Source organism: Limanda limanda, chromosome 1, assembly GCF_963576545.1.
Source record: "Limanda limanda chromosome 1, fLimLim1.1, whole genome shotgun sequence".
NCBI classification, from domain to species: Eukaryota; Metazoa; Chordata; class Actinopteri; order Pleuronectiformes; family Pleuronectidae; genus Limanda; species Limanda limanda.
Genome location: NC_083636.1, coordinates 29,728,702 through 29,747,309, shown reverse-complemented (window position 1 = coordinate 29,747,309; position 18,608 = coordinate 29,728,702). Strand labels below are relative to the sequence as shown.

The window sequence follows — 18,608 nt, the reverse complement described above, 5'->3', positions numbered from 1 at the left end:
TGGCTGTTAATTGCCATTCTAAAGACTTGTTACTGTTACCATTATACACAGAAACATGATAGTCCATCATTTGAAGGCTCCAACACAATAATGATAGCATGTGACCCCTTGCCCCCGGTTCTACGGACACAGTTGGGTGAGACTGTCACTCGAAACCCGGAGTCTAGTTTACTGTCAGATCCCCTCTCCTCTCGCTTTCCTTATCATGTCACTCTGAGCAAGTGTCGAATATAATACACAACACAAGGCTCTTTGTTGGAAACATTTATTGATCATCAAAAAAATCTTCAGATCATCGTCATGTATAGTACGTCATAATATTGTAAGGCATTAAAAAAAACGTAGTATACATGATGTGTCATTTTAAACTCACTGGATTTTATATTCTTCTTTATCTTGTGTTTGCAGGTTGCAGTGTGAGGTGAAGCTCCAGAGGCAGCAGCTGTCTGACTGCCAGCATCTCCTCCAGTCACTGCGAGTGGAGCTGCAAGTTCATGAAAAGATCGAGACTGATAATCATAAACACAACGGTACTGCCTGTTTTTTGCTGTGTTGCCTTTACAAGGTGCCAATTGAAATCTTATGAAGCTTAAATTCTAATTGTCTGTCACTTAGCAACAATTACAAATAATCTCAATTTTACATAGATTAGGTTAGTGTTCTCCTTGGCTTTGTTGCCAAACTATTTCTATCTACAACTGCTCTTATTATATTGCCTTTAACACATTGGAGCTTGAGCGATATAAGTCACCCCTTCTGTTTTCTGTTCATGAGAAACCATTTGTACATTTGAACATTGTCCCTCTCAGCAGAATCCAGTGAGACAAACCAGGAGCCACTTCCTGTCCCGTCCTCCGGCTCCGTGGACCTGAGCGAGCTGCTGACGGAGATCCGACACCTGCGGCTGCAGCTGGAGCGGAGCATCCAGACCAACACGGCTCTGAGGCAGCGACTGGAGGAGCAGCTGCTCCGAGGACCCAACCGCTCGGAAACCATCAACATCAACTACCTGCTGTCTTCTCCAGGTAAACACAAGGCTCAGACTAAACATGCTCATCACATGTGACGCATGCACACAGGAATCCTCAAGTCACGTCACTGTTGGTTTTACATTTGTCTCAGATGAAGGGAACAGGTCACCGGGTCATGAAGGCTGTGATCTCCATCACTCATTTCAGTCTCACAACGAACGTACCAATGTCCTGGGTGAGAAAACTGTCACCATGGTTAATCATACAGCTAAATACAAACCTATCTCATATATTAAATCACTTGGACATGTTTTCAGATGAGAAGCGTCGTGCTCGTTCAGACGTGGACGGCGGCTCCTTCAGCAGCAGCTCTGGTGAGTCCTGCGCTCTGTCCCGTCTGGTGCCGGGTCACAGGATGTGGGCCAATCGCAGCGGCCGCCACGTCTTAGGTCTGATCGAGGACTACAACGCCCTGAGGAAGCAGATCTCAGACGGTCGTAAGCTGTCGCGCAGCATGGACTCACAACTGCAGGAGTGTCTGCACACAGTCAGGCAGCAGGGCTCTGACAACAAGGTGCTGAGAAAATATCATGAGCTAGTTTGGGTTTTACTGGTTTATAATAAGGAGAATATAAAGGTTGTAATAAGATTGAAATAGTAAGTAAATAAATGGACATTAAGGACAAAATCTAATTAACACATTGTCAAAATATTTAATGGCCTTGTGTTCTTCAAAGGTGATGGAACAGCAGCATCTGAAGGGTTTGACCAGCAGCACGAACACCATGCAGCATGTGTTGGAGGAGGCCGGTCGACTGCTCAAACTGGTTTGGAGAGTCTCTCTGCCAGCTGGGAACACAGCAGGGGACAGCGGCAGCAACCAGCAGGTAGAACATGCACACACATATTTATGCAGGTGTCCGCAGAAGTTCAGTATCTACAGACTCTCTTTCTCCGTCAGCAGGACGAGCTGTTGAAAAACGAGATCGCCCGACTGAAAAGCCGTCTGTCGCAGCAGGAGCGGCTGCTGAGTGGAGCCGTGAAGCGCCTCCGCAGCACCAACCACCTCAAAGAGGGAATGGAGCGGGTCATCATCGACCAGCGTAGGATTATCTAGTTTCATGTTGACAACATACTTAATCTTTAAGAATGGAAAAAACTAATTGAAAATGTCATTAATCAGAAATCTAATCTGAACGTCATAGTAAAGTAAAGCATTAAAACACATGAACATATGTTTGTCTCCCTGTGCAGTGTCTCTAACTCATGGAGTGTTGAAGAAAGCCAGGGGGAACCTAGAGGTGAGTTTATCCAGATAATCAAAAAACAGTGTTAAAATGTCAAACTCTTTCTCAGCAGTGAATCAATCTTCTTTTCCCTCCTTGTTCTCTATGTGATATAATGATAGACAAATTACTGTACCCTCTCTGGCCTGAAGGGCCTGTCTGGAGGCCCAGACGAAGGTTAGTGCGGTTGAGCTTCAGGCTGTGACAGTGATCTGATGCATGGTGCATGAAGTAAACACATGAGCGGCTTTAGGACTCAAACTGGACGTTTATCAGAATGTGTTCATGATGCATGATGAGATAATTATACTTGGTTGAAGCATCTTTAAAAGAAGTAGTTCAACACATAGGGACATGTGCTTAGGCACTGGTCTTTCATTCTTGGCTGTAGCTTCGTGTTAAAAAGATTAGATTTTCATAAAAATGTTCCTTAATGTAGGACTATTCCTTTAATAAACAAGTAGTCACATGCATGTGTCTGGAAACCATTTGGTTTTGTCCTGCATGTATGAAGCTGAAAGTTTGGTAGCAGCTGCCACATTTCACTCTGAAGAAAGTCAATCGACATGTTCTGTCTGTTTCAGGAGGTTCCAGTCACTGGCCAGTAGGGGGCACTAGAGAGCCTGAGCGGAGGAGTGCAACCGTTTCCAGAATCACTGCAGGAAGACACTCGGAGTCCTCAGATGATACCTCTCTGCACTGCAGCTTCTAAACCTGCTGGTTCATCTGCTTCCTGCTCATCAGGCGTCATCCTGCTGTAAACAGTCACCTTACTCTCCAGATGTCAAAGCCTTTTTCTATCTTATTTGCACAAAACCCGCCTATAAGTTGATTTATATTTAGGTACTGAAGTTGTAAAAGTTTTTATCGTCAAAGAAAATGCCTTTGTAAATAGTGTTTCCTGCATTTTAAAATGTTTTCTTTTATATGATGTTATGAGAACAGGAAATGTATTTTATTACTCTTTGTTTTTGCCTGACAGTTTATGTATGGGATGGTTCGGGCGACTGTCATGAGAAAGAATCTTTTGCAAATGCAGTAAAGAAAAAGGTTGAAACCCAGCTGTGGTACTCAATTCCCTTTATTAACATACACTTTTTTATTACAAATGTTGGCAACTGCTTTCAAATGTATACAAGGAGAAACGGATAAGAAAATAGCAAAGTTCAGATCAAGGTTTAGTGAAAATAAAGAGAATTAGAAAAAGTAGAGCAGCCTTGCAGAGTAGCTGTTCTACTACAACTGGTGAATATACAGGAGATTCTATTTGAAAGGTCTAATTGGTTAAAGAGCACTTGAAACATGTCTGATCAATTACATTTCAGCGTGGCCTATAAAACTAGGCCTTGGAAAGATGAACTCCAGTCAGCGACTGATCTTTAGCACCACGATGTCTCCAGACGCGTTTTTGACACTTTGGTTGTGTTCATGACAAATTCAGTTACATCAGTTTTGGCAAAATTAAATGTTTAACGTCTGGCCCCAGTTATCACAATATTAGAATAAACACTCAGGTCAGAACTGTGATATTTTAACTACTGCATGAACTGACCTCAGACATGAGGCCTAACACCAGTAAAACTCTACTGGAGGTACAACAATGTTCCTTTGTAAAATATTAATTGTTCTTGGGGAGGGGAACCTGCCCGGGTTCCAGATCTGTGTCTTCTATCTCTGCACGAGTCGCACAAACGCCTGGACGAGCTGGATGAACGGCTCCTGACCTTCATGGCTTCCCTTGGAGCCGGGTGTGGGGGGTTTGGACTGGGTGGAGGGGAGGATGCCGGATGCCGGAGACGACGGAGAGCCCCGGCGGAAGTGGCGGGACAGGCTGGAGAGAAGAGTGCTCTGAGGAGAACAAAGGAGGGTCGAAAATATTGTTATTGCATATTTCAAGCTCAACTGCGACAAACTTTCCAGGGAATTAAAATCAGAAACCCCCCCTGTAGGACACACAGTACAACTATGTATTTCAACGGATTTAAATTATATAGGGAATATTTACTCTTTAAATAAAATTAAGCCTCTAATGGTCAATAAATCCCATGGAAACATTCTGTGGTGGGTTCATCAGTTTAGCTTTAAGACTTATTCAAACATTTACATCATTGTTGATAATGATTCTTATCAGCTGTGAACATGTTGCATTATAGGATATTTAGGACAAATCAAAGTAAACTAGTGGCCATGACAGACAAACCTTATTTTACAGGATCAGTTAATTGTAAATAAGAAAAACAGTGTCACCCGAGAGATGATTTCTCACCAGTTCGGAGCTGAGCTCCTGTTTGAGCCTCTGTTTGTCTCGGGGGAGGATGGCAGGATCTTTGAGACATCGCGCAGCCTGAGAGATGAGGACGTAGAAGCAGTTCTCCATGGTGAACATCAGCAGCGACCTGAAGGAAAGAGAGAAGTTAGAAACTAAAACATTCAAACAGAACTTCATATCACAGCAGGAGGAGGAGGTCACTCACTTCAGAGCCTGGATCTCCTCTGATGAAGCTAGAGAGGCGATGCTCAGAGACACCGGCTCTTTCTTCTTCTCGATCTGTAAACAAGCAGCATAGACATGTTTTGTTTGAATCGAGGCTGAATGGAGCTGAAAGATGATGTCGAAACCTGAGCACGTACCTCACTCAACATGCTCAGAGCCACGTTGATGGTGGCCAGCAGGGTTCCAAAGGAAGGAGCCACATCGGGGTCGAACGCCGGAGTCGTGAAGCTGAGAACAAACAGGGTCCTGTACTCGGCCAAGTCCATACACTGACAGACAGGAGGACAGGAACAAATTTAATAAGAAAGTGACTTGTGGTTTCGTATTAATGACTGTCTTACAATGCTAGAAATATAAAGTTAATAATGGATCAGGGTTTCCTCTTTATTCAAGAGTGTGAGCTTTCAGGTGGATTTCAGTTTTTTTTGTAATGCTTTCAATCAAAACCCAGCACTTGAACTCAAGTAGCCTCTGCTTGTGCTCAAACTGAGAGAGGGTTCATGCGGTGACACCCCCCACGGCTTCCTGTCGGATGTTCAGCTAACCCACCCAGAACGAGGGCGGGACAATTCCACATGTAAACACTACAGCTGAACTGTCATTGGTTGAGCAATGACGACGGACATGTTGCCCAAAAAGTCTGAGAGCAGATGTTTCACATACGCACAGAAGCAGTGTGAGCGTGATGAGAGCTGAAATCTGAACTTTAAATTAATGAAGTCACTCTTGAGTTAAGATGGGGGGGGGGGGTCAAATATCAAATATTAGATCCACTCTGAAGTCCGAGGAATCATCGGAGCAGGAGCAGCAGTGTTACCTGGTCCAGGAGGATCTGGCAGCAGTCTGGGGTGAAGTGCTGCAGGGTGGCCAGCGTCTTGCTGAGGATCTTCAGTAAACTGCACTGCACGGCCAGCAGGGCTTTCTGCTCCGCCTCCTCCCTCTCTCCCCCGCCCGGCGCCTCTTTAGACGGGGTCTGGGGAGGGCGCTGCGTCCTGCGGAGGGGAGCCGGGGGCAACGCCTCACCGTTTTTAGCCTGAGAAAAACCAAAAATAAAGCAGTTAATTATCAGAGAACAGAAACATCCTCAAAGGGTTTTAATGGATTTATGAGGCAACATGTTTCTTTAATTGCTTCTTACCATCCCAAAACAAAGACACTAAATCATGGTGATTATAATAAAGAATCAAACAGAAAGGTACTAAGCATTTATCAAATCATATCATAGTAAGAGAATGTGTGGTTTGTGACCTGGAGGTAGTGATGAAGCATCTTCTTGCTGTGGAGCAGATACGTGCAGGTCTGACACAGATAACACAGGTTGACCTGATGGAGGAGACAGAGAGAGACACTGAGTAACTGTGGAGCTGCAGGTTTGTCTCAGCGGATGTGGACCTGGACTCACCTGGATGTCCCGCAGCAGCTTGGGGAGGTGGAACTGCCACTCCTTGCAGAAGCTGGAGAGCTGCAGCAGGAAGCCGACGGTGTGGTCGGCTTCGTCCAAACACGACAGACTCTGCACCGTGCGCACTGCGTTCAGACACTGAGGGCGACAGAGACCAAAGATTAGTGTTTGCTCAACAATAGAAGGAGTTGAATGTTGAAATAGAAGAGTTCAGACAGTCGGGTTCAACCAGTGTTTCCATCTCTTCACACAGTCTTCTTACCTGTAGGATGCGCTCTTGATGAACTCCAACAAAGTCCAGAGCTTCATTGATGAAGTTGTAGCGCAGAGTCTTGAGCAGACTCTCCATTAAAGACATGCACAGGCGGTACACCCCCGGCCAGCAGGCGGAGTCCTGGGACTTGCGGGAGAAACTCTGCACGGGGACATGGACAAGTTATTATATCATGTTAATGCATTAAGTGCTATATCTGCGTCATGAAGCATTTCCATGTTAAATCACCTGTGATGCTTCAGTGGAAGGGACCTCGTATACGCTCAGAAGAGGAAGGCAGATGGTTTGGATGACTCCTGCTGCAGCAACAGCTGCTGCTCCCTGGAGAGCAACAACCACAGGTGAGTGACAGACAGGTACAGTGTATGACTCTGTACGAATTAAATGATAGGTCACGTTTCTTACAGTCCTGCGAGGGCCACAGAAACTGGCTTTATTTCCCAGACTGTTTTATTAATTAATGCTTTCGATTTAAAGAGGATTTCAACAAATAAGATGAAAAGTGTTTCAGAGACAAATCACAAAACCTACCTTTTAACATATGAAATACAGAGCAAGATGCCCAGTAGAGGAGTGAGTGAGTGAGTGAGTGAGTGAGTGAGTGAGTGAGTGAGTGAGTGAGTGAGTGAGTGAGTGAGTATGTGAGTGAGTGAGTGAGTGAGTGAGTGAGTGAGTGAGTGAGTGAGTGAGTGAGTGAGTGAGTGAGTGAGTGAGTGAGTGTACCTGTGGAGTGCGGGCCAGTGTGAGCAGCAGATGAAGAGCAGCCTCAGTGAAGTACAGGTTGTGTTTGGAGCGAAGGCTGAGCTCGACCGCGCTGAGAACTGAGGGAAGGACGGGAACATTCCTCATCACAGAGACCCAGTGCTCTCCGTCCTCATCGGTGCGACACAGCTCCTTCGCCAAGTGCAGCGCCAGCACACACACCTGGTGAAAAACATGGTGAGAGGGACAATTAACTTTATGATGGATCTACTTTTTGGCTTTAGGAACACAGGATAGTAAGTGTAACATGGGAAGAGAGAGCAAAGGGCCGGGTCAGAACCGGATATATAATTAGACATATTTTAAGAACTGATGAGTGTGTGCAATTTGGTACATTTTGATTGAATTGAAGGAGACTGTTGAGCCTCGGCTGAAAGAACTAGTTCCGCTGAGTGACGGCCATTTTAGTTTGAACTGGAAATGTTTTCACGGAAATGTTTTTCTACTTTCCTTAATACTGGGAGATTTGTTTTTAATGTTAATTACATTCACAATGATATGAGGTCACCTTTAACTTTGACCACAGAAAAAGAATCAGTGAGTCTTTGGCTCTAAGTGCAAATATTTCCTTAGATGGAAGTTTTCAGGATTTTACACAACTGAATTGCTGTCTCCTGAGAGAACTGAAGAATGTTGACTATTGGATGGGGAAGGACAAAGAAACAAATTTGGCCTTTACAGTGTAAAAAAAAACAGCATCTTCTGATCACTCCAGCCTCACTCACCCCGTCTCTTTGGTCCTTCTGTGGGCCGCGGGCAGACTCCGTCTCCATGCTGTCCTCGTCCTCCATCGTGTCTGCTGTCTGGCTCATGTGGCGAGTGTTGTCAATGAGCGCCAGCGCCTCGTCTTTCACTGTCTCACACACCGACAGCAACAGCTGGGGCAGCTGGGAAATATCTCCACCTGGTTGACAGAGGAATTACATTAAGATATAGATCAAACTAAAGACAGCAACATTTGATTCAAACACACACAAAGACCTGTTACCGTTGAGTCCCTGAATCTGCAGCACAGAAATGAGTGCAGAGAAGATTTTAGCTTTGGTCCTATCCATTATCTGCTGGTTAGCTTGGATGCTCTCCAGGATCAAGGAGAGGGGAGACAGGATGTCAGGAGCCGTTGCTACCACACTGGAAACAGGAAGAGCCCAGTCATTTATTAGAGATAAAGAAGTTTGAATATGTCAGGCGTTCACATTGACTCCCTCTCTGTCGATGAGTACACACCCTCTCCACTGCTTGAGGAGGATGAGCAGCAGCGTGGTCATCATGGACCCGAGACCAAGACAAGGCACAGAGGAGGAGGGGGTCGTCAGCTAAGAGACAAGAATCAGGAGCATGGTTACAAAGTAGACAGCGATGTAAAGGAGAGAAATATAGAAGAACTGATAAGACATTAATTACAAGAACATAATTTGTGCCATGGAAACTTACAGCCGCTGTAGTCCCATCCAGGACGTCCATGAACAGCTTCAGCTTGGTGGAGTCCTCAGTGAGCTGCATCACATCCGACTGGAAACAGAAAGTAAAGCATCACTGCAGCAGAGTTCTTTGTGATCTAGATTTACTTTGTTAAACACTAGTGAATTTCTCAGGACATTTAAAAGGCTTTGGACTTGTGCTTATTAGCTTAGCACAGACAATGGAAACAGTTAAGACTGCTCTGTAATTAACATGTTATATCTTTTTTGTTTAATCAATACAGAAACGGTTTCATTTCTTTACACAAATACAACTTTGCTTGGCAGCGTCCACATCCCCTCTAATCAATTCTTGCAAATGGGAAAGTGTCTCCACGCAGCAGCAGAGTGAAGTGTGACTCAGTTTTCTGTTCAAATCGAACCAAACAGCTGTTTAGAGTTTCCTGTCTCAACTTGGCCCAACCCGTTTTGTCACAGGATGAAAGGAGAGTTGACCCGAAAGGATTATGAGGATGTTGTGTTAAAAAATTATGGAATCACTAGATATTTTGGGGGTCTATCAGCATCATTAGTCCCAAAATGTCAAACTCTTCCTCAAGGCAGCCTTATAATACAACACGACCTGAAACACTGGAAGCAGGAGTGAGTCGACTGTTAACATACGTGGCTGGTGGAAAGAATCAACAGCATCCTCCAGGCAGAGATCAACATCTGGGTCTCTTGAAAATGACAGATTCCATCTTCTTCCATCTCCGCAACGTGACACACCAGAGACTTGACATACTGGGACCAGTACTCGTATCTTCGTGCGTTGGAGAACTTCTGCAGCCCATCCTTCAGAGACTGCTCTAATGAGCCACTGCAACAACACAAACAGTTAACGTCGATTAAATACTGTCTGCAAATGGGAATTATGAAAATGAAAAAATACTGAATGTTCTGAAATTACCTGACAACATAGTAGATCTCCAGGCCGATGATTTTCATGACAAAAGCACACGTCTCCAGAACACAAGGCTGGGGCCAGAAAACAACAACATTATTGAGTTGACACACATGACTCATGATCCCATTAATCAAAATAGCCTAGTGAAAAGAGTTAAATACCTCTGTGGTATCTGAAGGTGGGGTGAGGGTTGCAAAGAGCGGTGTCGTCAGATTCTCCCAAAAACGTTCTCTGTTGATAATAAGCAGTTGTTTATTTATAAGTCTTTCAAAACATCCAGTTGCACATAGTTAAAATGAGTCAAAGATAAATGTGTTTACTTGGCGCGTAAGACGGAGATTGCGCTGTCTCTGCGATCCTGCCAGAGGGCGAGAAGGAAGGCCAGGGCAGCTCGGTGGAGCAGAGGAGGACACCAGTATTTCCCCTGTTGTTTGGAGTCAATCAGGTCCAACACTACATGAAGACAGCTCCACTCACCAAGAAGAAACTCCTGTAGGATGGAAAAATTAAAAAACTGCGTTGAATCTAGATTCAACACAAACAAATATACTTTTTCATCACTACACGCATCCATTCACACCTTGGAGCCCTCGCTGCCATCTTTGACTTCCAGGTTGAGGAACAGCTCGATGAGGCCGGGCTGAGTTTCTACAGCAACAGTGAGAAATTCAAGGATCATGACCTTGATCCTCATGTCTTCTGTTTTGCTCTGCAGCCGAGTGAGGAACGCATCTCGGATGGCTGATGCATCGCTTCCAAGGCAGGCGTAGACTGACATGGGAGCCACCTGCAGATAAAATTCATCATCAATATTCTATGTTGTACAAAACGAAGTCCACATGTACCATATGCATGTGTGTACTGGATCTCTTACTGAGGCAAGTCTTTTGAGCAACTGGATTGCAAGGCGAGGCAGCGCCGGATCATGTTTGTGGTAAATATACTTGGCCAGAACAACAATGAGGTTGTTGCCGTGACCACCGTGCTGTGTCAGAGCCTGCTCCAGCGGGGACACGACATCGGACAGTGGCTTCAGGCGGATGACGTTGTTTGTGACAGAGAAGGCCAATTTGACCGTCTGGATCAGGGTCTGACCAGGACCCTCAGAGCCACAGCTGGTCATAGTCAGGAAGAGGAAAAGAAAACATTAAAATTACATTATCAGACCATCACAACACAATGAGTTTAGGTCTAATAATGAGGAAAACTAGACATTAACACATCAGAATGTTCACCTGCTGGGCTGTGCAGCCAGGACCAAATCTATTGTGTCCACTCCAACTCCCATGATATTGACGACAGCCTGTCCAGCCTCAGTGTTTGCCAGGCAGTAGATGCACAGAGACTGCAGGGTGGGGGTGCTGCATCAAGAGAAATAAGAGTATATCAACAGCTTTTCAAGCAGCAACTTTTCAAGTAACAAGATTATGGTCTGTCAATTAATTTATTGAGGCTACAACTAACAGCCTAAAGAAAAAGAAATGTCCATTCATTTGTCATGTTCAAATCCACAAATACTTTATAATACAAATCAAAAAAACAGTAAATCCTCACATTTAGGAAGCTAGGATCAGCAAATGGCTGAATTATGTAACAAACTAATCATTTATGACAGAAACCCACAAAACCCACATTGCAAGATCTAGTGCAGTTGCTATTTCTGTATATTGATGTGAAACTTAAAAATTGTGCTAAATCCATTAAATGTAACAGACTTCCTGAAACTAAATTAAACAAAACTAAATAAAATAATTATATTTGAATGTAACAATCGGAGAATTAATTCCACTGTTCTTAATAAAGGCTTTAATTTCCATGTTCTGAAACTGCGTGAATCCAGGTTTTATTCTCAGATATAAAAACAAGTTGTAGAATTGTTAACTTCTGAATCAACCGTTCTCAATTGCGGTAATGATTATATTCACTACCTGTACCAGTCTGTTAGTATCAACAGAGTAAAGTCACTTGAATCCTACCTGCCCTGATCTTCTCCCTCTGGGCTCAGATTGAGAATAGCGTGAATCAGCTCCAAAATAAGACAACCTGCAGCAACACAGAGAAGTCAGTGATTTTTCTGTGTTTGCTTTTATTTTTTTCATTTTGGAAGACAGCAATTGTGTCCGCACCTATCCTCTCCCTGACTCCGTAGGTGTTGTAACGCCACTTGTGGTACGTAGGCAACATCTCCTTCAGAACCAGCAACACACATGGGATCAGGCCTTTGTTCTGAGTGCTGCCAAGCTGACCCTGAAGGAAAGAGACACATTACAGCTGCAGGAAACCAGAAATAAAAAAAATACTGTCACACCTTTACTTGATAATTAATGGAACTGCTCAGCAGCTGAAACACAATGCTGGGCAGAAAACACTGCTGCATCTCTATCTGAGTTAAATATGCCATTACCTTGACCAGGGTTGTAATGAGACGAAGGAAGGCGATGGTCACAGAATACTCCCCCCTGGGCTGTTCAATCTGGACCAGCAGGTTGCCATAGTTACCTGCCTTCATCCCCTCAGCACTAGAAAGAAAGATAAAAAACTTTTTCAATACTATCCCCCAATATATGTCAGATATTTTTAAGGAAAATATATTTACCTCACACACTGAGCCATGGTGGTCAAAGGGTTGGAGGCAAAGGGGAGGAAGCCAGTGTGGTGCAGACTGGACCACACCTGAAGATAAATAAAAGATGAGATGTTTCATAAGGATCCAGAACAGTAGTTCACTTATAAACATGAATTCTGTTTAGAAGTAGCCAGAAAACTCACTTTCCCAGGATTCCTTGCAGCCAGAACAGAGAGGCAGTTCACACAGGAGGCAATAACGTCCACTGGAGGGTTGATGACTGATGTTAACCTGACGGAAGTAAACACACAAAACAAGTCAATTCATTTCTCATCAGGACAGTTTCATGTATACAAAAAAACAAAAACACAAAGGGTTTGATGAGTTAGTTAACCTCTGCAGCAGCATGTAGATCCGTGAAGTGAGAGGCAGCAGACAGTCGGACACACTCCAGTCTGTGCTGATGATCTTGTGAACCAGGTCCAGGATGGGTTTCACACGTACACAGTGAGCTATAACATCTGACACAAGTAAAACCATAGAGCATTACTACACGTTACTATAATACTGAATGTAAAGCTGGTTTTGGTCATATATTGACATTATCAATAATATTGAATATTATCAGCATTATCCTTTAAGGAAGCATATTATCTGCATGTGAAAGGTTGAATGATGTGTACCTGCTGTGGAAACTACATGGAGCAGCATCTCCACCTCACACGTGAAGAGAGTCCAGGCGCTGTACGAGTGGTCCCAGCGCACCACATAGCCCTGTTCACCTGCTAACATCACCTGGCCGAGCACTCCCTGGGGCAGCCACAGATTAGCCTGCCCTGATCCTGGTGGTTGAAATTACATTTTATAGGAGGTGGTAAGACAACGATGAGAAAAATAGACATTAAAAAAAAAATTCTTAAATCTTCTTAATTATACTTAAAATATGAATCAGAAATTCACACATTTTGATTTGTATCTGAAGTAATAATCAAACTAACTAACCGAGAGGATAGAGGAGCTTTGGCGTTTGTCTCCTCCACAAAGTCTCATCATCCTTGGAGATGATGTCATTGGGCTTATGTTTGTAAACTTGTGTGTAGAAGGACATCTTATCCAAAAAGTTGTACACCTGTCACACAGAAATAAATTGTTAAACCATTTTCATAAGGACATTTTGATCGTGTATCTTATCTGTGAATATGTGAAATCTACCTTTTTAACTGTCAACTTGTTTGACAGAAGCGCAGTCAGAAGTTGTAACAGTGGTCCAATCTTATGAGGGAACATCCCAACCGCACTGTCCAGGATCATTCCCAATCCCATGTTTGGTTTCTGGATTGAAAATAAACAATCAGGACACATTGTCTTATTTTTTCTGTCATTTGTCCTATTGTGTCTTCATGATTTTCTTTCCTCACCATTTCCCAAAAGACTTCGGGTAGATTGGGAGCAGAAAGGACCTCACAAGCAGCATCGATCAGGTGGGAGCACTGCGTCGCCACACCGTCAGTCTGGACCATTCAGAATGATGAAGACATGTTACCAACAAAAGTTACAAATAAAAAAGAAAGAATGTAGAGATCTTAAATCTGACCAAGTACCTGTAAGCTTTCTTCTTCGAAAGAAGTGATCACAAATGAGAGGAGTCCGTAGATACACATCTTTGCTGTGCTTGCCGTGCACTGAAGAGAAAGAGTCAGAGACCCATGTGATTACATTTAAATGCCTGTTAGAGAAAACCAGAAGCACTACAGAGAATAAGATTAGAGAACCATCACTCAGAGGCTTTCAATAGAGACCGACTAAGGTCCTGTTCTAAGGTATACAGCAAATTAATACAATTTGAGCAGTTAAAGTTAACAGAGGCCACAGAGACAGGGTTCTCCAAAAGCCTAAAATGTTTTAGAAGCTATAACACAGTAGCCATTAAAATGATTCTATTGTATGTTCTTTAGAGATAGAATATTTTCCAACTTTAAGATCTTCAAATGAGCATTACACCTGGTGTTCGCTTACATTATTCCCTGAGACTCCAAGGCCTTTCAACATGGTTGAAAGGTACTTGAACACCCCCAGCTGCAGAGCAGTGTTGCCTATCCGCCGGATCACGGGGCTGGACTCGTCCGGTCTCAACGTGTGTCTCAGCAGGACCCAAGCGAGCAGCACTGGGCCGTGATGAGGGATGTCCCCGAATGTCATCAGCAACTGACTCATCTCCTGGAAGAGGCAGATAAAAAAATACAATTTCAGATGTCCGAGTAGTTTCTTTTAGGTACTTAAAACTGGAGACTAAGGATCTGTTCAGGTGAAGGCTCATCGTTCATTGAGGCTTTGAGAAGATAATCAAATCTAAACAATATACAGGCAGATCACCATCCATACCATTATGAGCCTATGTGGGGTGAGAAGCCAGACTTTTACTTTGACTGAACGTTTTTTTCCATGTTGCATTACAGCATACTTATTTCTGCTGCATTTAGAAAGTCAAATCATACCTTGATGACGTCTGGGGCACTGGAGAACTGATGCTGCTCTGTAGAGTCTTCTAGGGCACACTTGTGTAGGAAGTCTATGTCCATTCCTTCAACCAGGATGAGAGAGCTCAGATATCTGCAGCCCAAAAGAAACATGAAAGTTATTAAAGACCACAAGGAATTATATGATAAGCAAAGGTACTAGAGTCCACATGTTTTCTAATTGTGAAATGTCCAATTCAGTACGTATCTTGGTCCCAATTGTTTTGAAGAATAATTTGATTCTTACACAAACAGTTGCTTTCATTATGTGTTTGCATGAAGAAGGGAATCTTTCAATGTATCCTGATCATTTTACCAGCAGCAACCAACTTAATGCTTGCCCTGTTTTCTCATAAGCACAACCCCTTTGTGCTCTTACCCAATGCGGTCCACCAATGAGTCCATGCTCTTGTCTACTAGGTGTCTGTTGGTCTGCCGCAAACCAAACCCCTGCTCCTTGAACATCTGTGTGAAGCTCAGCAGGTCGGACGGTCTCATCTCAAAGTAAGCATAATACAGGAATATGATCTCCAGCAGCAGAGACTGTTCTCTCAGACACTGCAGGAACCACCGGGACACCTGCCTCTCCGTCTGCAAAAGAAAACATTGTTTTGACAAACAAATGTCTGTTATGACTTCATGTCAAACAAGTGAATAACACATTATATTTACAGTTGATCTAGGTTACAATATACAGCATATTAACAAAATATATGAAGCAAATTGTTACCATGAGATTTCCATGAGTTTCCCATGTTGGTGCTTCTGCTTTGAAGAGGCTCTCAAACTGTGACTGGTAGTTGCTCACCAGGTCTTTTTCCAGCTTATTGACACAGTTAGAGTACTCAGCCTGGACAAATAACAAACACACCCAGATTTATGTTACAGAAGCAACAACAAATAAAATTCCGTTCAGCGAGAATCAACCCAAAACAATTTGTTCTTCAATTATGAGATGTTGTGACCTAAATCCATCTGTTTCTCACCCTGTATGGATGTCGCTCATCCTGAAAGTATGTCAGCAAGAGGAGGACACATCTGAGCAGACACATGCGCTCCTCATAGTAATAGTCAGCTATCTGTAAATACACACACATAAGAAGTCATACTGACTGGATTACATATGGTAGTTGCCATTACGAGAACTATGTGAAACGATTGAGGAAATAAATAGTTGCAGATCTCTGCACTGACCTTCAGTAGCAGTGCTTGGCTTTGTCGCTCATCCTTGAGAACAACCTGTACAGAAGACTCAGTTATTCACTTCATATCTTTCACGATAAAAGCTTTTTTGTGGCAAACATCTGCTGCATAAGTGATTTAATTACTAAATCTCACAAAAAAGAGAGTTGGACACAAAGTTTAAAACTTTGCCAAAAATGTCACATTACATATTTATGAACATAAGCACAAATTCATTATTTAAATTTAAAACGGAATATTCAAGTGAGAAGAGGCACCTTTAATGAATCCTGGGTTCCTCTGTAATCCTCCTGTAGGTAGCACTGTAAAAGCTGCACACTCTGCTGCTCATCAAGAGCCTGTAATGTTATTACATTGTTATTAAATCATGAAATGCAACAAATGAAAACAGTGAATCACGTTCTTCGTAAAACACGTCGGCATTTTGACACTTACCAACAGTTTACTGATCCTCAAACCAAAATCCTTCAGTGGCTGCGCGACTTCTTTGTTGTCCTTCACTTTCCCAGCGGAGGATGAACTTGAACAAGTGAAAATGACAGTTACCTTTTCCATTGTTATAAAAAAGATAGCATATTTGATGTCAAGACAAAAAGAACTAACTCTACCTGGGTGGTTTGTAGTAACGGAGACCTTGATGCAGTCTGTCTCTGTGTCTGTCCAGCTCTGCATCTATCTGAGCCTGTGGCCGTGAAACACTTCATGAGAATAGTAACAACAACAAAAGCCAGTTGTAGTCTAAGTGTAAGTGTAATTTTCTGTATTCCCTTAAAGAACACAAATCATTCATTGGTTGGTCAAGATAATACTTTTACTCCATGTGCATTCACTAACAGAACTTAGGATCTATGTGATTTTAGTATATCTAAATTCAACAGAAGGTACTGAACAAAAGGTTTAATTTACTTTTCTACAAATGCAAGTATCATTGTATTGACGTGACACTTATCTCCAATTCAGCATATCTACATTGTTGTGCCAGCTGCCCACTGGAGCATTGACAACAGGTGGTTCAGAGGACATACCGTCTCTCGTAACGCAGATCTTCCCAGCAGGATGGTCCATAGTTCTCGACAGCTCCTAAGAGAAAGAGGGGGGTGTACTCCAGCTGAGTGACATCTGATATTACTGCACACTACACAGGAGGCTAACTAACCAACACTACCAGCAGCTTCTCCTTTGTCACAACTAACCGGTTCCGGCTCCACCAGCCGTGAGCAGCAGCGGAGCATTTTTAAAAAGAAACCGACCGCTGGCTCTTCGTCTGGTTCAGTGAGCAGAGGAGGCCGGTGAGCAGACAGCAGAGTGCGGACACGCTGCTGCTGACAAGCCGCTGTTGACATGCGGCTGACACACGGTGCTGCTGGAAAGCCATTCAAACATTTCCATGCTAGCGCCTGCTAAGCTAAGCCAGCGTGGCGATAACAGCTCAAAACACGCGTTGTAGACTACAAACATGGCCGCTGCTGGGACTCAGCACACACACACGTTCCGTACTACTGTCCACACACTGGTAAACACGTAGAAAGCAACTATTTAGACAACGTAGACCCTCGTTGAGATGTGTTGCTATCAGCCTACCTAACGGTCAGCTCCGATTCCGCCATCTTCTTCCTGCCGTGTGATTGGCTGCGGGGCTGTGTCGTCTTTGCTGTCGTCGGCAGCTTCTTCTTCGCGGAGTAATTTTTGGATCTTGGTTGTTAATCTACCACCACCTTCCGGGGGTAAATGTCAGAAATTCATAAATTCTGCCAAAATAATATTAGAAAAAACATGAGTAAAGCATAATAAATTAAGTTCCTTAAATCTTTAGTCCAGTGAAGTTTATATGTTCACTATGCTAATATGTTTTTAAACTGAAGAAACTATAATGCAACTGATAATGCAACTTTTTTATAATGCAACTGATAATGCAACTTTTTTTTAATGAATGCCTTTAATACTTTGATGAACAAGTTATAAAAGCCACTTTAATGCTCAACATGGGTCAAAAAATCATGACCTGTATTCATTTCCTGTGTTATTTAATGCATGGTTGGGTGTTTCTTTGCTGTATTCTTTCATAGCTTATTCTTCCTTCTTCATTTAGGAGAGCTGGATTCCAGGACACACCCACAACTCCAGCTTGATCCTGTGGAAAAAAAGTCTATGTTCTCAGCATCAGAGATTTCTGACTCAGAATCAAGACCAAGAATTGCCTCCTCATTTTCCAAATCCTGTTCTTCATACAGCATCTTTATGAACATATCAACCATACGTCTGGACTGATTGCGACCACCCATACTTTCACTCTGGATGAATAAAATCAAAAGCTTATTTTCAAATGCACATCAATCAGTATATTAAGTATACACTGTTATAGTTCGTTAGTAAGCTAGCCAGAAAAGAAGCTAGTTAACAGCTAGTTAGTATTGTGCATATTTCTCTTTCTCACTAGTAATGGATCGTGAAATAAGACTGACATGCATTAGATGTGCAAAAGCAGCTTGTTTATTAAGGACAAAGGGAAAATGAAGATGTGTGGTAATCAAAAACAACATATTTAATGAATACTAATAATCATTTTTAAAAATAATTATTTAAAAAAACATAGCAAAGAAAAACTCAGCCATGCATGAATTAACACAGGGAATTATTGTTGTGCATGAGAAGGGTAGTGATAAAAAAAAATTATTTAACATTTTTTAATAAGGATTTGTGTTGATCAAAAACAAGTGAATTGGGGGAATACCTGAAATACTGACTGATGAAATTCATTCACTGCAAA

General features: G+C 42.9%; 2 protein-coding genes across 8 annotated transcripts in view; one reads left to right on the top strand and one right to left on the bottom strand.

Moving 5' to 3' along the window:
• Nucleotides 1–3,318, top strand: part of cdk5rap2 (CDK5 regulatory subunit associated protein 2) — a 29,947-nt gene extending 26,629 nt beyond the window's left edge. For 3 of the 7 annotated variants that reach the window (XM_061081163.1, XM_061081171.1, XM_061081138.1), the window contains exons 43-50: nucleotides 409–530; nucleotides 810–1,025; nucleotides 1,123–1,206; nucleotides 1,289–1,545; nucleotides 1,709–1,858; nucleotides 1,933–2,074; nucleotides 2,226–2,272; nucleotides 2,842–3,318. In XM_061081163.1, coding sequence (XP_060937146.1) covers nucleotides 409–530; nucleotides 810–1,025; nucleotides 1,123–1,206; nucleotides 1,289–1,545; nucleotides 1,709–1,858; nucleotides 1,933–2,074; nucleotides 2,226–2,272; nucleotides 2,842–2,865 — 1,042 coding nt within the window. In that variant the 3' untranslated portion in view covers nucleotides 2,866–3,318. The remainder of the gene's footprint in view (nucleotides 1–408; nucleotides 531–809; nucleotides 1,026–1,122; nucleotides 1,207–1,288; nucleotides 1,546–1,708; nucleotides 1,859–1,932; nucleotides 2,075–2,225; nucleotides 2,273–2,841) is intronic. The other 4 variants (XM_061081180.1, XM_061081189.1, XM_061081147.1 and 1 more) reach the window with 3 other exon arrangements.
• Nucleotides 3,319–3,329: 11 nt separating this feature from the next.
• nup188 (nucleoporin 188) lies at nucleotides 3,330–17,449 on the bottom strand. Its single transcript, XM_061081126.1, has 43 exons — nucleotides 17,423–17,449; nucleotides 16,867–16,921; nucleotides 16,450–16,523; nucleotides 16,277–16,361; nucleotides 16,099–16,179; nucleotides 15,833–15,877; nucleotides 15,625–15,717; nucleotides 15,369–15,488; nucleotides 15,018–15,229; nucleotides 14,618–14,732; nucleotides 14,139–14,339; nucleotides 13,724–13,804; nucleotides 13,541–13,633; nucleotides 13,335–13,454; nucleotides 13,125–13,251; nucleotides 12,806–12,964; nucleotides 12,517–12,643; nucleotides 12,326–12,413; nucleotides 12,153–12,229; nucleotides 11,961–12,075; nucleotides 11,683–11,803; nucleotides 11,533–11,599; nucleotides 10,792–10,917; nucleotides 10,431–10,671; nucleotides 10,137–10,343; nucleotides 9,877–10,046; nucleotides 9,718–9,787; nucleotides 9,560–9,627; nucleotides 9,274–9,469; nucleotides 8,624–8,701; nucleotides 8,417–8,505; nucleotides 8,178–8,320; nucleotides 7,915–8,093; nucleotides 7,151–7,351; nucleotides 6,656–6,748; nucleotides 6,416–6,568; nucleotides 6,154–6,291; nucleotides 6,000–6,074; nucleotides 5,569–5,784; nucleotides 4,889–5,020; nucleotides 4,732–4,805; nucleotides 4,524–4,653; nucleotides 3,330–4,105 (listed from the first exon to the last, which is right to left on the bottom strand). The coding sequence occupies exons 1-43, from the start codon at nucleotides 17,446–17,448 to the stop codon at nucleotides 3,926–3,928; spliced, it is 5,241 nt and encodes a 1,746-aa protein (XP_060937109.1). The 5' UTR covers nucleotide 17,449; the 3' UTR covers nucleotides 3,330–3,925.
• Nucleotides 17,450–18,608: the final 1,159 nt, after the last annotated feature.

Excerpts from the sequence above, each read along its gene's own strand:
- nup188 (XM_061081126.1), bottom strand. The coding sequence starts at position 17,448 with ATGGCGGAATCGGAGCTGACCGTTAG. Across the intron at positions 6,075-6,153 it reads AGCTGCTGCGGGACATCCAG|GTCAACCTGTGTTATCTGTG; the intron begins GTGAGTCCAGGT and ends CTCCTCCATCAG. Across the intron at positions 5,021-5,568 it reads GCCAGATCCTCCTGGACCAG|TGTATGGACTTGGCCGAGTA; the intron begins GTAACACTGCTG and ends CCTGTCTGTCAG.